Raw genomic sequence first — 16,559 nt, 5'->3', positions numbered from 1 at the left:
ATAAAAATAAATGACAGTAGAAAACACCAAAAATCAATAAAACCTCCGTTCCTGCCTTCTTTATGTCTTTTTAAATCAACAAAAGCAAATAGGAACAAAACGGTAAAACTTTACCATGCGCTCACATAGCCAAGCTGAAGAGTTCCTGAGGGGACAAAAATTGTCCCTAAAATGGGTCACAGGTTTTTGCTGACAGGTTCGTAAGTCCTCTGGCTTTGTGTGCATCCCACTGTGTACCTCTTTTAATTGTTTTCTCTACATTGTTTTGTCCAACACACACAAGAAGTAGGAAGAGAACCTGACAAGAAGCAAAAGGAATTGGACTTGCCTTTGTTTTCTTACTTCATACGATAGAAATGTTAAATAATAAACAGCAGAGAATAAGAAATGAGGAGTATAACAGATCCACAGGAGTCACTTAAGCTCTTACAATCTGAAGTTTCAATAATGACACAGAAAAGAGTGCTCTTTTTTTTTTCTTTTTTCTTTTTTTTTTTTTTTTAATTATGTTTTATGTTGGCAAACATCTCTTTAATTTTCTCTTGTCTCTGCTCTTCCCAGTTTCTCTGGGGACCAGCAGCCAAAGTACTGAAAGGCTGCGATAATGTTTTATCAAAGGCAAGGAATAAAGAAACACTGGAAATCACAGAGCCAAGCGTGATGTGGCAAGATTTTGGGGCTAGGGTGGTTTTGAGGTTAACTTCCAGCTAAGCAGTTTGCAGGCTTAGTTAAGCCCAGGCTTTGAATGCAGGGTGCTGCTTGTTCTCACCCCAGGTCTTGCTCAGAAGAGCTCCATTCATGCAGCACTCCATAAGGTATAACAAGGTACTGTAGAAAGCAGCTACACTTAAGAACACTTTATGCTTCTTGCTGAAAATTTCTTATTTCTAATGAGAGAATTATTATTTTTTTTCCCCTCTCTCTTAAAAAATAAATAAATCTCAAACTTGGCATTGTGAAGCCATTTCTCTACTTTAAAGCACCCCCCTCCTCCTCTCCAGCGTACACTGTTTTTTAATGAGCTTGGCCATTTGGTAGATGGAGAGAGCCAAAAAAATGTCAAGTTTCAGATGTTTTTGAGTTTTTTCATTTCCTAAAGTTGGTCCTGAGTCTAGAAGGGGATAGTGGAAATGAAGCATTTAAGTACACCGGTATTCATACACTAAAATATAACTTTTGGTGTGATTCTGGATCTGCATAAGAGATAGCTGACTTGGATTCAAAACATTCAAGGAGATTTTTCACTCCCACACATGAATATAAGCAGGTAGTTTTCTATTTGCAAAATATGTCTTGAGATCACCCTGTAAAGCATAACCTTATTGATAAGATTTTTGTTCATAGTAGCCCATAAACTTTAAGGTGGTATTTGGTGATCATTTAACATGTATTCTTTAATTCTTATTCCAATCTAACAAATAAATAAATAAATAAGCAAAGAGTTTATAAAAGTTCATGTTATCATCTCCACTTTGGGCTTCTCATTGCCTCCCATCACTGCAAAGGTCTACCATGGGAAGACTGCTGACATTACAGGCCCAGCATTTATTTATTTTTTCAACCATACCCTGTGGGAGACGGTACTTATGCTGTCTCAGACAGCACAGAGCACATTTGCAATGATAAACAAGTGTTAAACAACAGTGTGCAACAACCTGAACATTTTGCATCAGCCCGAAACCTTCATCTAGAGATTGCAGGAGCTGGTAACAATTGCCGTTATCAAGCTCCACATGCTGGGAGCAATTCATTTTGATGTAGCATTAATGCTGCTGAGACCAGAGAGGAACCACAAGAGGTACAGAGAATGCTGAGATCAGTTCAGACTGTAGTCACTGGTCATCATGAGGTTCTAGCATGGCCCAAGACCCTGCTGTGCAAGGTCCTGTACAAACACACAACTAGAGAAGCTGCCCATGCTCCAAAGTTTCTGGAGTGTCTCTAGTTGCTGTATTTCATGGAATAACCTGGTGATGCTGCCAAAAGAAGCATCCCTTCCCTCTCCTTCCTGAGCCTGCGCCTCATCCCCATCAAGCTCAGGAGCAGCAATTTTTGTGGAATGAGGTAAACTGAACTGGAAAACTAATCCAGGTTTATGCAAAACACAATGAGAAGGTAAAGAAAAAAGTAATAAAAAATAATTCCCTCCTTGCTGCCAGCTGGCTCAGGGTTTCTCTAATTCTTGAGCTCAAGGCTTGTAGTTCAGTGGCGGTGTCAGCTCTGCAACACCTGAATAATTTCATCCTCAAGGTGGCTGTATTTCACGGCTGAGTATTTGTCCTTTCGTGTGAGTACACAGCTGCTATTAACTTCAAGCAGAGTTTCTGATTTGGATGTGTCTCTTCAACCAGAACAAGACTCAAAACATGAAAAGTCAAAATTTGTATTCTGAAACCCTGACTCACACCGCCTAACAGAGCCTGCCTGGTTAGAAATGCCTGGACCACCTGGCTGCCTGCTGAGGTGGATGAAAAAAATGGGGCTCCTCCAGAGGCTGATTTTGGTCTTAGATGTCTCTTTGATCTTAGGGTCTCATTCTTGGGAGTATTAATCCTCTTAAAACCAATAATTTCTTAAATCCTGATTTAAATACCTGCATTAAATGCTTAAAGTTGAGTTATACATGTTCCTAGATTTATATGTTAATGTAGTTCCATTGTTAAGAGTGAGTTTAGGATACCAAGTAGGAAGAATATTCAGCTACAGTGTATAAGTATACACTTATAATAAAGTATGTTTGTTGTATATAATAATAGTAATAATACCTTTATAGCCTTTATATCTAGGATGTTTCCCTGCGAGACATCAAAACTTTTTCCTCACATAGACATTTTAAAGTTACTTTAATTTATGTTAAAAATAAATTAAAAAAAAAAAAAAAAAAAAAAAGTATTTTCAATATCTCCTGGAGTGCAAAGTGATTTTGTAATTCATATTAGAATAATCTATTTGGAAATATTTTGATTGTGGGAGAAAAGGTAGTGACTGGCCTTTTAATTTAAAAGAAAAATGCTGCAGATGGTGGGATATTGTGGTAATCTAGACATCTTTGGATTTTAAAGAAATAAATATTTAGGGAAAAATCTGATAAAATAAGCCAAAGAGTAAACACATGGCAAAGCATTGCCAGAGGATAGAATCTCAATATTTGTCTTCTGAATGCACTACAAATTCTCTGTCTCACTTATGCAATAAACTGCTAGTACCTGGAAATCTATTTTAGAGGAGGATGGCATTTAATTCTGGATCCTCCAGTGAAAGCTAAATCCTTATTCAGATTAATATATTTTAGATCCTTTGAAACTGTCCTATAATAATTTCCATAAAAGTCTTCCAAAACCTTGACAGAGATTTGGTGTGAAACTAAGCTGCAATGAGCTTGGGAAGGAACCTCAAATTTCCCCATGAAAAGATGCTGGGAAATTTCCTCTCAAGTCAATGCAAATATAGATTATTCCTTTGGTCATTAAGAAACACTTCACCTGACATAAGTCTTTGCTGTAATGATCTCCAGATTTAGTATATTCCCATGCTTATGGAAATTTGATGTGATTTTTCTTTTTCCAAATGAATGTGTAGTGGAATTCAGCTGCCTAATTTTAAACAACTGAAAGGTAAATGCATAATCAAAGCATTTTTTCTCATCTGTGATGTCTCCAAAGAGCAAGTTCATTTCCTCCTGATGTAGATGTTTAGAAAAAGAGAAATTAATTGCTTCTGAAGGTTCGCCATTCGCTTCTCTGGCTAATCATTGGGCTCTGTTTAGATTAGACAGTGAACATAAAAGGGCTCAAATAGAAGAAATGTATCCCGTCTTGGGCATTTAGGATAAGTTTTCCTACAGTGACTCCCGCTATGGGTGGTAGGGCAGGATCTGACTCTCCAGACCTGACCAAGTACCACTCACTGTAGCAAATGTCCTGCTGTTGTGGGCATTTGTGAAGAGAAAGAGAAGTGGCCCGACTACAAAATCCATTTCACAAACATCACCAATGTATTCCTGAAGACTTGTGCAGCTTTTGGTCTGCAAATGCACTCAGTTGGGACCAAAATACAGCAGAACGGATCCAGCTGAATATTTTTAAGTGTCCTGCTCAATAGGGATTTTACACTGTCTGCTTCAAGAATTTTTCTCTGGCACAACCAGAACCTCATTAGTGAATGACAAAATTCAACAGGGACAACATGGAGCCAATTTGTGACATCATGCTTATGAAGGTTTTTCAATTTAAAGTACTGGGGTATTTAGCACAAAATGGCAAAACCGCTACAAGTCCAGTACATTAAAAATCCACAGTCAGCATAAAAAATTCAGAAGAAAACTGATTTTATTCTAGAAAGTTAAAAAAAAAAAAGGACAAAGACAAAAGAAAAATCTATCAAGGCTTCCATGATTATTTAACACATCAGTTACAACATCTGAAGCACTGTTCAAATTCAGTGTATGGAGTAATATTTGTCCTGCAGAACTTGGTCTCTAATAAGATGAAGGATGAAGGACAGCACTAAGCAGTGAAATATCCATACTTGCCAAGCAGTGTCAGAGTCAGAATTAAAACCAAATGCTCTTTCCATGGGGGCTATAAAATCCTGACTTTCACATCAACTTTGTCTTTGACCTTGGTCATACCATTTAAGCACTGTATCTTCAATACAACATTTGCAATACTCAGCTAATAGGAATCTGTTTTGAGGGGCAAACCCAGATTGGTCTGTGGGGACCAGAATGCAACCAAAACTCTGCAGAAACTTGTTTTATTTTCTGCTCAGGTTCCTAACTGTTCCAGTTGTGTCTGTGTAAATTCTCTGACTCAGCTGGTGCTGACAACTCCTCCTTGTTTAATACTATCCGTGAATTCCATTTCTGCACAGTTCAATTCCACTTTCTGATAATTAATAGAGATGTTAGACGAGACCAGACCTAATGCAAATTCTCAAGATACCGTGAAAGATACCTTCCATAAACTCGTTACATTATCATTTATCATGATTCTTTATTTACAGTCTTTCAGCCAGTTTCCAACCCACATAACTGATTTAGTTTTTCTATTAGGATTTCCCTTACTAGCCAGAAAATGGGCTAGACTGACCTTATAAACCTTTTACATCTTTGACCTCTTAATGTTACACAGAAGCATGAGATTGCCCATAAAACTCCAACACCTCTTTGAGTGAATTTCTCCAGCTGCACCATAGCACTCTGATGGAAAAATCAATGTGATGAGGAAGATCTGAGTTGCAGCAGAATATGAATTCTTGAAGATGTGGTCCTGCACCAAAATCACCATCCCACTGTGAAAAGCATTAAGCATTCCTTTACATAACAGCTGTCCTTCCTGCCCTGTTTTCTGCTTGAAGAGGCTATAAGAAAGACCCAGTTCAAACTGGTCCGGTGCTTTAAGGATGCACTTGATTCTTTGAGTTTCATCCTGGGCTATTCTCTGTCTTGGTTACTTTTTACTTATCTGCCTTAAAGAAAGTGGGGAAAAAAAATCCGTTTTCTGCTTTTATTTTTTCCCTGTCATTTTTGCTACTTCAAAGATTAGTTGGGTTTTCCAACAAAAAAGTATCAGAATCATTCCAAAGGGAGCTTTGTACACTTCTGTTAAGTAGTGACAAATTACCTGTTTTAACTATCTTTTTGATATGAATATTCTGATGAAAAGATCATTGAACATATGCTATTACAGCATTTGGCATTTATATAACACATTTTCCCTTCAAGGATGCACTCCTTTTCCTCCCACCTCTGAAATCTTACACTAGAACCAAGAAAATGGCAAAAGTTGCATTAATAAAAGCTTGATTCTGTTAGGAGGTAAATATATATATATATATATTCTTTAAAATTAATTTCTTCTAAAAAAATAAAAATAAAAATAAAAATAAAAATAAAAATAAAAATAAAAATAAAAATAAAAATAAAAATAAAAATAAAAATAAAAATCAAGCAAAACTTCAGAAGGGCTGGGAGCTCTTAAGCTTGTCAAGCTTGTGAATTTATTTTTTAGTATATACCTAAATCCTAATAATACTTTTGCTAATCTTGAAGCCTGGGGAAAGAATTCTTTGGAGAGACATCTGAAAATATTCAGCAATGCTCATGTTTCTTTGCCTGTGCCTCAACTTCCTATGCAATTTACAATGATAATTGTGTGTACATCAACAGGGTGACTAGCAGGTTTTACTTGCAGATAGAAAATAAGTTATGGAGAGGACAATTAATGTTTGTTAATGAAGAAACATCATTGGTAGAGCATCTAATACCAGACTTTCCAACTGCTCCTGAAGAAAAGAAGCGTGTTTGCCATTTGGATCCAGAACAGTTTGTGGTGAGGTCTCTTCTGGGGGTAGTTTTGCACTTCTCTCAGTAGAACAAGAGTCAAGAAAGTGAGCAAAGTGAGTGTGGATTTTAAGGAGAAAAAGAATATTTTCATGTTGCATCTGCTCATCTTTGAAATTGTTAATGCATTTAGTTCATGAATCAAGATCTATTCTAAGAATCCATCCTGGAAAATGTCTAGGAAAAAGGCGATTTGTATTTAAGTCTCAGGCCATGTCAAACAGATTGCATTGCATAATGAAGTACTGCTAACAGCATCTTTCTTCTTAACGAACTACATAATGCTTTATGAACTAAACCCTTTTGGAGATCTGGGGGTGAGGATCACTTGTCCCATCAATACAGTGCCTTGGTCTCCAATGAAATATGGTGTTCACAAGAGCCAGGGCATCCTGATGGGGGCAAACTCGCGACTGGGTTGTGTCCTCTGCCATGAAGCAAACCTGCTAGGCAGAGTTTGAAGACCTCTTTTCTCTGCACTATTTAAAATGGAGCAATCTCCACTTCCCCAGAGTTTGAAATTTGACATGAAAAAGTTCTGAGAGTTATTTCAGTTCAAAATGTGGAAAAACACTTCATTTCTAATCTGTAGAATAATATGAGAACAAATTATCTTTGAATAATTTTAAAATAACACTTTGAAAGAACTATTGAAACATGAAAAATATAAATATTTAACTGGGGGCATGTCCAAGTGAAACTATTGGACCCTGCCCTTCACTTTTCACCCCCCAAGACAAAAACTAAGGGCAAGGTAGGCATTATTTCACAGAAGCTTTTATTTTCAGGAGTACTGTAACTACTCAGAGAAAAGGATTCAGCTGAAATGTTATGGGCCTGCCCTATAAGCATCACAGATAATGTGTGATTTAGCACAGAAGTAGCAGAAGTCTGTGGTCACTTCTGAATTATAGTACCCTTTATGTAGCTGTTCGCACACGTGCAAAACCACACCACATATATGGAAAGAATGACACTTCCCTACCAGAAAGACAGCACTTGTGTAACACTGCTGGGAACAGCTGCACAAGGTGCAAGAAAAGTGAGACCCTCTCTTACACATGTGGGAAAATTTTTAGGTGTCCTCTGAACCAGTGCTACAGGTGATTACTATATTCCCAGTATATTGTGGAAGGATATAGATTAACCATTCAGGCTTTCCTGTGGTGGTATTCAATGGCATCTCCAAGGTCTCTCACCAGATGCACAAGGAAATTAATTGAGGTGGACCGATTTATTAGGTGTTTAATCTTTAAACCCAAATTGCTTACTTTAGGTAGGTGGGCTTCATTGTACTTTAATCCTCTGGGAGGTGGCATTGCCTTCAAAGGCATGGGACAGGCAGGCAAAACAGCACTTTGCCTTCTCAGATGCTCTCAGAGCAGACAAGCAATCTGTTTTTGGGCCTGGTGCAACAGGTATTTTTAACGAAAAATATCCTGGGAGATGCCAGAACATCTGCCTTCATAAGAATTGAAGAAACTTTACACACATATGACTTTTTCCATCTTAATTGTAGCCCATTACCAGAGTAAAACCTTTCTGCACTAAAAACCAAGTAGTGATGTGCCAGTCTCACAATCTGCCATCCCATGTCATCTCCCTGGCTGCAGAGTGCACTGGAAGAGGGAACATTTGGGGCCAGAAATGCAAAACTAGGGAGAAAGGCTGACCTCATGGTTATGAGAGGGCTGACCAATGTCTCACAGAGCCACTGCTGGATCTGCAGAGCTGGCCTTGTGCAGGAACTACCCACCAATGCCTGAGCAGGGTCAAGGGGAATAAAATCACCAGCAAAAGCTCTGTGCCATACCAGAGTCGCCTACTGACAAATTATTCTGTTTGTCCTTGAGCTGGCTCCACAGTAATTCCGTATAGCTAGAAATCTTCCTGCTGCCACCAGATGACACTTACTAGTGTCATCAAAGACCACCTCCAAGCACTTCACCCTAATCTCCTGCTCCCCAGCAGCCTGACCAGTGTAAAAGTGAGACTAATATATGTGCGCTGCATGTGAGCATCCCTGCAGTACAGCAGAACACTTCCATTGCTCTCTCCCTTTGCAGGATGCCTCACAGCCCCTCTACCAGGCAGTTCCTTTACTATCTATTCTCCACATGAGCCTCCTGCACCTTGGTAGGTATGAAATCAGAGATCAGGACTAAAACAGTAAGCAACAGAGGCATAAAGACTTTATACCTTGTACTTTCTGTCTTCCTTTCTCTTTACCATCACACAGTACTTGCTTTCCTAAGTTGTAGACTTTGTTTCACAGGTATTTAAAGCTGCTTTTCAGCTCAAGTCTCAGCCACACACAGCATGCCTTGCTGGTTGCACCAGAAGTGTGCAATGGATGTGGGGTCTGCATAAATTAAAAGTTTTCATAGAAATGTATGATCATGGTTTTAAACACTTACTTAATTCCTCTCAGAAAACCTGTCAACATTTTTTTCACCTTACTTCTGTAATGATAACTGTGCAGACCTCTGCATAAGGCTCTTTTATCTCTTAATATCTGATGAGGTTTAATATAGTTTTTGTTTTAGATTAGTATTTTCAAAATATTCAGCACAACCTTACCCACATAATTTTTAATTTACTAAAAATGACATGTATGCAGCATGTATACACACGTATACATATAGCATGTTAAATATAAGAACTTCTTTGGACGTCTTGTCCTTAAGAGTGTTTCTCCAACTTTTAAGGGTCTCCTCTCCTCTCCTCTCCTCTCCTCTCCTCTCCTCTCCTCTCCTCTCCTCTCCTCTCCTCTCCTCTCCTCTCCTCTCCTCTCCTCTCCTCTCCTCTCCTCTCCTCTCCTCTCCTCTCCTCTCCTCTCCTCTCCTCTCCTCTCCTCTCCTCTCCTCTCCTCTCCTCTCCTCTCCTCTCCTCTCTCCTTTCTGAACATATTTTGGAAAGAAAGATATTGGGAATGGCTGAGTTTAGAAGATGCTATGTCAGCATAAAAACACCGTTTGAGGATATCTAGAGAAAATGAGGCATTTTTAGTGTCCTGTACATTACAGGATGAAGTTATGAGTTTAACTCTGAATATTTAACAAATAAATATATATATATATGCTTATATATATATATACATTTTTTTCTCTCCACAGAAGAACAGCTATTGTAGGAAGACACCAAAATGTTACTGGACTTTCCACCTTTGGCTACTGGTTGACATTCAGCCCAGATGCAAAGTGGCGACCGGTTGTTACTGACCACAGAGACTTGGAATTGCATCTTCCTTTTCTCTCAACCCAAACAACCTTCCAATTGCTCTTTATTATTATTCACATCACGGCAAGGTCTCCAAATGGCCTGGCATTGCATAAAAGGCTGTCCCTCCCCGCAAGTGCTGACAAAACTAAAGAGTGGAATAGCTGGGAAGGAAAGGCATAAAGCAGCTGACCAGGGTCATTCGTGAGGTCAAGGGCAAAGCCAAAATTAAAACCAGCATCTGCCATGTTAGAGGAGACCATGCCCTCTCTCTGATACCAGACAGCTCTGACTCTGTGGTACTATACCCTGCCTGCAATACAGTATGTCTCACAGCCGCCTGATTCTTAGACTTTGCCTCTTTACACATCTGCATTGTATGTAGCATGCTTGAAAAGTAATAATAAGGTTCAGACAACATAAAATTAGCTCCTGTGAGTAATCCCTAGTTAGCAGGACTAAGTGAGTTTAAAAGCTCTTGTCCCTGTCAGTGGTCAGACCTCTGAGTATGAGTTATCCACACAAGCTTTGCACTGCTGAATCCCTGAGCAGTTGGAGAATATTTTCTTTGCATTCATCATCATGGCCATTAAACTCAACTGTTAGAGGGGAAGGAATGAGACCCCAACACAAGGAACCCACTGTCCACAGCCTTGCTAGGGTGAAGGTGGAATTTACCCCAGAGACCAATGAGGAAATTTATGGCTGTGATGTGTTGCCCTGAAGAATGGCAGTGCAAAAAGAGCACCGTAAAATTTAACATTGCTTTGAGAGATCTCTGCTCTGTTCCTGCTCTTTTATTTTTATTTTATTTTTATTTATTTATTTTTTTAACTTTAGGACAGCTTGTCCTGGTACAGATTAATTCTGTTACTTGTCCCTGGCCCAGGCAGGGCTGATGGTCTGACCTTCCTTTTAGACAAGAGTCCAGTCCAGCAGAGCTATGGAAGAGAACTTTCTTAATGTATTGAGTACATGAAGGAGTGGAAACATTTCCCAAACATGCAAGAAATGCTTCATTTCTTGCCCACACTGAGGAAGCAGGCTGTCTGACCACAAGATCTGCAGGGACATCTTGTGTCAAGGGCACAGCTAAATCCACTGCAGACACCAGCTCCACCAGCCCCTCCAGCAAGGTGGGTCTGAAGCCCTGCCTAGTCCTGCTGGAGAGTACAGAAATGCATCTGGAAGACCAACAGAGTCGTTTTATTTTTGTTTTGTTTTGAAATAAGTTTTCCCAGCCTGTGAGCAAGAAGAAGCCACTTGCTTTCAAACATACTATGCCTTGCTTTCATGCTACCAAGCAGCTGCTCCAAGCTCAGCCTGCCCAATCGTGTCTTGATCCGAGAGACTGAGATGAAAACTATCTGCTGCTTCCAGACTTCCTCCTCTGATCCTCTCCCTGCTCACATTTTATTGTTTTGATTTGACTTAGCAGCTTTTGCCAGCCAAAAAGCACTTCACAGGATCCTGAGCCACAGGCTTGGCTTGGGGCGGGTGGGACCATGAATGGGTACAGAACTGCACTGCCGCCAAGGAAGCATCTGGAGAACACTTGTCCTTGCTGTCAGAGTGATCTCATGCCTGAAACAACTTTGCAGAAGCAATAATAAGTTTGTGGCTACTGCTGATATGCTGATGCCTGCTCTGGTGTGGATGGGCTCTGGTCTTATATCCCCTCTGTCCCATGACACTCTGCCAGGGCTATCTAAGGAGAGATTAATCTTAGAGCAGCAAAAACTCCACAAATGCAAATGGAGCAAGACTCATTAAGAAGTACAGCTGCTAGAGTGAGAAAAAAAAAGAGAGAGAATATGGCCAGTAACAAATCTGCAATTACAGGTTTCAAGATGTTAAGTGAATGCAAGTAACTTTTCTACTTGAGCACTAAAGGATTCAATACCCTGTTGATGTGCTTATCACAATTGCAGAAATAGAGATGTCTGTTTTATTGGCTGCTGTTTAGTGTAGTGTTCATAAATGACTGATACTTAAATAATTGAAGGCAGTATTACGAAAAGCAATCTGCTCTCAAAGGCTCTTTCTAACCAGCAGTTGTATTTGTTCTGATCTCAGAGAAATAAGTTCCAAGTTACTATCTTTTCTCAGACAATAAACATGAAAAGAAACAGTAAAAGTGAAATACTTGGAAAAAATGCTTTCACGTATGTATTTTTTCCAGGTTAGAACTGTGTTTTGAAATAATTTTCATTCTTTGCAGTGTTGTTTTTAAATTATTGCTCCCTGCTAAAGACAGCAAATTTGCTGGGGTTGCTGACAAATCAGGCTTAAACACAGTTTCCTTCCTCGTATATGACAGTACACAAGAAGCAATCCCCATGTAATCGATAAACCTGTCCATACTAATAAATAAAATGTGCCTCAGACGATACTGCCATGTGGCAGGGGCAACACATACCCAAGCAGATACACACTATTATCCTCAGAACAGAGTAGATATGGATACTGAGAATGGACCCTCACTCCGACTATCTCCCAGGACATTCCCTGGCACTGTCTGGGATAACTACCAGACAAACATCATACCTGGGAATACACTTGTGAGTTAACAGTTTACGAGGGTCAGTGCTCAGTGTAGATTTGCCAGGTTTACGTGATAAGGGCACAAGCCAGACCCCAAGCACAGGAACACCTGGGATGGGGAAAACATGAGCAATCTTGCCCCACAACATATCTCAGAAGTCTCCATCCAGGCTTCATACATTCAGCTATGGTTTCCTGCTTGCCACGGTCTATCTGCATGACCTTGGGCAAGACATTTTTCTGGCTGGGCTGCAGACTGCAGCATCGTGTAGCAATGGTTGTAACGGTGCTGGCCGGGGTCCCCAAAGCAACGGGAGCTGGGATTTCCATACAGCTTTGTTCACCTGGCCTCTTGGAAGAGTAAACCTGTCTACATTGACCCCTGCTTTGCCAGAGTGGGTTTTAAACCTACCTTAGGCTTTTGAAACCGTGCTGCAATCTGCACTGTGGATATTAATTGCCATCTTTCTGCTCCTCCTCTATCAAACAGAAAGACCAGGACATCCCTCCTTATGGAGGGGCAGGGAAGATAGATGTATTCAAGGCTATTAAGCCCTTCCAATACTTCAGCAAGTAATGAATGATCATTACCCTACAAAGACAGATTTTCTCAGGAAAAGCCAAGCAGTTTCATTACACTTTGCCCCAAACCAGCTGTTTCAAAACCAGAACAGTTTGCTGAAATCTGGCGTACAGGGAAGGAAAAGAGTACAAGAGGTTTTGCCAGTCCCAGACAGAGCAGGAGAGGGGCTGGAACACCTCAAGATTGTACTGCAGTTCCTAAACAAGCCCAGGTTGATGCTTGCCCCCTGTCAGATGCAGACTAACCACACAGATGGGATATCTTCATGGTTTGTAAACCCACAGGATTGTTCTTAGAATGTTCTTATTCAATCTGAGGTTGTTCTTAAAAGAACAAGACAGCAAAATTTACTGGTATTAACCAAAAAGTGAGGAAACCCTAGAAGATCCTGATGGGTCCTTACTGCTTGCAGGGAAGTTTAGCTGAGATAGCTCCCAAGGACGTGGACTGGTCAGTGTGATGAACCAGGTAAGGTCAGGAAGATTTGGCTCTCTGGTTTGTATTTTCATTAGATCTGGCCACAACCACACTTTCATGTTGTGATTCAAGTAAAAAGAAATTAGAAATCTCATAGCTACAGCCACAGTGGTTGTTCCCTTTGCTGGACATCCAGACACTGATCTAACTCAGTGGGTGTAGCATCCAAGGTGGTCCTGGTTAAACACACCCATAAAACCCTGGAGCAAGTGACACAGGCCTAGGTCTCCACAGCCTTTTCTCAGAGGTGCAGAGACAGGGGAGGCAGTAAATAAATCCAGGAGCCTGGATTAAACTGGGATTTTCAAACCATGGCTTGAAGGAGAGCAAGAAATGATTCCCCACAACTTCCTAACTCTGTAGCTTCATAGGTGGGGCACTGAGATGACAGAATGGGAGCACCTGGATAATTAATCTGTGCAAAGCAATAATTTATCCTCAGCAGCTGGAGTCAAGGTGAATCTCTGAGGACACGGGATAGCTGAAGGCCAGCCCAGCTTCAGGGCTGACCATAGTGCCACAAACAAGTCCCTCCTGTACCAGAGAAGGAAAAACCTTATCAAAGTGTGTCTCTTTCCCAGAAGCATCAGGGACTCTGCCTTTCCGCAGACACGGGTTGTATTTTTAAGTTTTTCTCTAAAGTGTACCCACAGGTTTTGGTGGTTTACCTTCCTTTACTGAGAGGTGGGTAGGAAGATCCCAGCTTTGTTCCACTTTAAAGCTAGATACTTAAGGACATCTACTCCTTACACAACAACTAGTAGGAGTGGAGATGCCATGCTTTGGGAAAACATTTGTCTGTGTGAATTACCTACCAATTACTCTTATTCCATTAAATCTCTAATTCATGCCACTTTTTTTTTTTTTTTTTTTTTTTTAATCTATAAAAAAGGACAAGCTGTAGGCACACTCTTGGTAAAAAACACATCACAAGTGATCCCATCCCAGTTGTGGCAGGCTCAGTTAGGGTTTCTCTACATGAGGAAATTAATCTGGATTAAGAGTAGAATGACTATTTCTGTGGGGGGTTGGGTGATAGCAATATTAATCCAGATTACCCATGTCTCCATCAAATTAGCTTTATCTCAACTTTAAAAATAAATTAAAAAAAAATATGAAAGAAGACACTTTTGTTCTATAATAGAATTGTCTTCATAATGAACTAAATGACAAAAATTATTTGGGGGTATTTAATCTAGAGTAACTCGGTGTTTCTAGCACTCCTTGCACTCAGGACTTTCTGACAGCAGCAAGGACACCTTTCCATTTCCACATGCTCAAACAGCCACAACTCTGCACAAAGCAATTACTGTAACATATCCAGCAGTGGGACCAAATCCCACGTGTCCCAACCAGCCCTTTTACTGAAGGAAAAAGACCAATAAAATTAATCTATATTTCTGGTTTAGTTTTTGGGGCAGGAACTTAACTTTTTGTTTGTTTGTTTGTTTTTGTTTTGTTTTTTTCCTAGTAAACAAACAGTAAGAAACAAATGATAACTTCAGGACGTGGCTGGTATTTGCAAGAGCACTATCTCCCCTATCCTTGAGAGGCTACGGTAAGGACCGTGTCTTCTTCCCTATGTCCTGAGCATGAGTATCTAGCATCTTAAGGATTTTGTTAAACTCTGTTAAATTAATCCTGCAATGGTTGGGGAAGCATGCAGATATGCTGTAATTTGCAGAAACTTCTTCCACCATCCACCTGCAAACTTTACACCTTATTTGCTCATAGGAGGTTAGTGAGCCCGATTGCTCCCTTTGAGAAGGAAAGAGGTGCTTGTGTGCCGGGGGAATATTCCTGAGACAGTTGTGCTGAATTATTTATTATTTTAGGACTGAAAGACTGAAACTTCTTTCACCTTTTACCTCATTTCGCCTCTGCTGGAAGCCTCTAGCTGATGGGATCTGTCCCAAAACTCCAGTCCATCCATCAGCACCAGATCTAATTATTTTCACACAGAGAGCAAAAATTCCACCTCCCTTCCCCTTCTTTGCATGCAGGTAAAGAAACAGAAAAAGAAGGCAGGACACCTTTCTTTTTTTCTGGCCATATTAAAGATAAATTACCCTGCTTCACAGTGAGGCTGTAATAAGTGACAGTGAACCCCCTCTAAGCCCCCCACCCCCAAGTTCGCGACCTCCTGTCCCTTTTCCCGATGCATTAACCCCTCAAGGCATTGCAAGGTCTCCCTGTCCCGAGGCTGTTCTCCACTCCCTGCTGCTCCTGGTTTCTTAGCGTACAGTGTCCCCCGCCCTCCCTCCTCGTACAGAACAATAGCAAGGCACCAGTTTCAGCTGCTTCCCGAGGAAAGCCCAGATCACACATATTTAGAGAGAAAGAGATAGATATGATTATATTTCTCCTGCTGTTTAGGACAAGAAATGAAGTGCTGCCTCTTTAATTGGCAAAAGCATGCAGTAAGAGCATACCTTTAATTTAGTGTTGGGATAGCTCACTTGCACCCTGGCTGTTGTCTTATTGGAGAGGGCAGCCTGCCTCAGATCCTCTAGCACTGAAATAATATCATCCAGCACGCATTTCTTATCCTGATTTCTCAATACACACAGATGGGAAAAAGTATAATTATAGCCTTTGTAGTTCACCTTCATTTCCAGCACGGCTCGGTGGATCTGCAGGATCACATCAGCCTGATGCAAAATATTGCCTCCGGGTTTGGAGAGGAGAATCACCCTGCCATACCTCCCCGGGGTGTGCAAGTCCGAATACAGCTGGCTTTTGGATTGATCGAGGGAGAAAAGGCTGCTGGCTAAGCTCCTCTCGATCTTGGCCAGGCTGTGGCTGGGGGCTACCAGGCTCTCCAGGTCAGTGTCAGGCTGGAAGCGGTTGAGCAGGCTGAAGCCGAAGATGATGGTCAGGACTGCGGGCACAGTGAGGAAAAACACCGGATGCCTGCTCACGAATAAGCCCAGCTTGTAGAAAAACGACTGGAGCCCTCTGTGTATCACCTGCCGCAGCATCCTCCACCAGATCCAGCCTGCAGATGCTCCTGGCCGTCTTAGAAAGCACATGTGACATGTGTAGCTCCTTACCCCTTCCTGTCAGTTTCCCTTTCTCTCTCCCTCTCTCGCTCTACTACTCCTTTAAAAGACTGCAGCAAGTTGCAGCAAGACAGCCAAATATTGATCAATGGTGTGTGTGTGTGTGTGTGTGTGGTGTGTGTGTGTCGGGGTGGAAGGGAGCGGGCAGAGAAAGGAGGAGGGGGGGGTCCTTGCCTTTTTTTTTTTCCTTGCTTTTTTTTTTTTTTCTTGCTTTTTTTTTTTTTTTTTCCTCGCTCTTTTTTTCCCTTCCTCCCTCCCCCCGAGCGAGTAGCATCCCCCTCCACCACCCCCCTTTCCCGGGTGCCCCCCTTTCGCCTCCGAGGCTCGGGCA

At 41.0% G+C, this 16,559-nt stretch overlaps 1 protein-coding gene across 4 annotated transcripts in view; it reads right to left on the bottom strand.

Moving 5' to 3' along the window:
* PTCHD4 (patched domain containing 4) overlaps positions 1-16,213 on the bottom strand; it is a 129,879-nt gene extending 113,666 nt beyond the window's left edge. For 2 of the 4 annotated variants that reach the window (XR_014692093.1, XM_084516305.1), the window contains exon 1: positions 15,599-16,213. Coding sequence is in view for 3 of the 4 variants with exons in the window: in XM_084516305.1 (XP_084372431.1) it covers positions 15,599-16,198 (600 nt within the window). In the remaining variant the exon portion in view is untranslated. The remainder of the gene's footprint in view (positions 1-15,598) is intronic. The other 2 variants (XM_084516306.1, XM_084516307.1) reach the window with 1 other exon arrangement.
* Between the last annotated feature and the right edge of the window lie 346 nt (positions 16,214-16,559).

This window comes from Aythya ferina, assembly GCF_964211825.1.
Source record: "Aythya ferina genome assembly, chromosome: 3".
Taxonomy (NCBI): Eukaryota; Metazoa; Chordata; class Aves; order Anseriformes; family Anatidae; genus Aythya; species Aythya ferina.
This window is presented reverse-complemented; position numbering and strand designations above follow the sequence as displayed.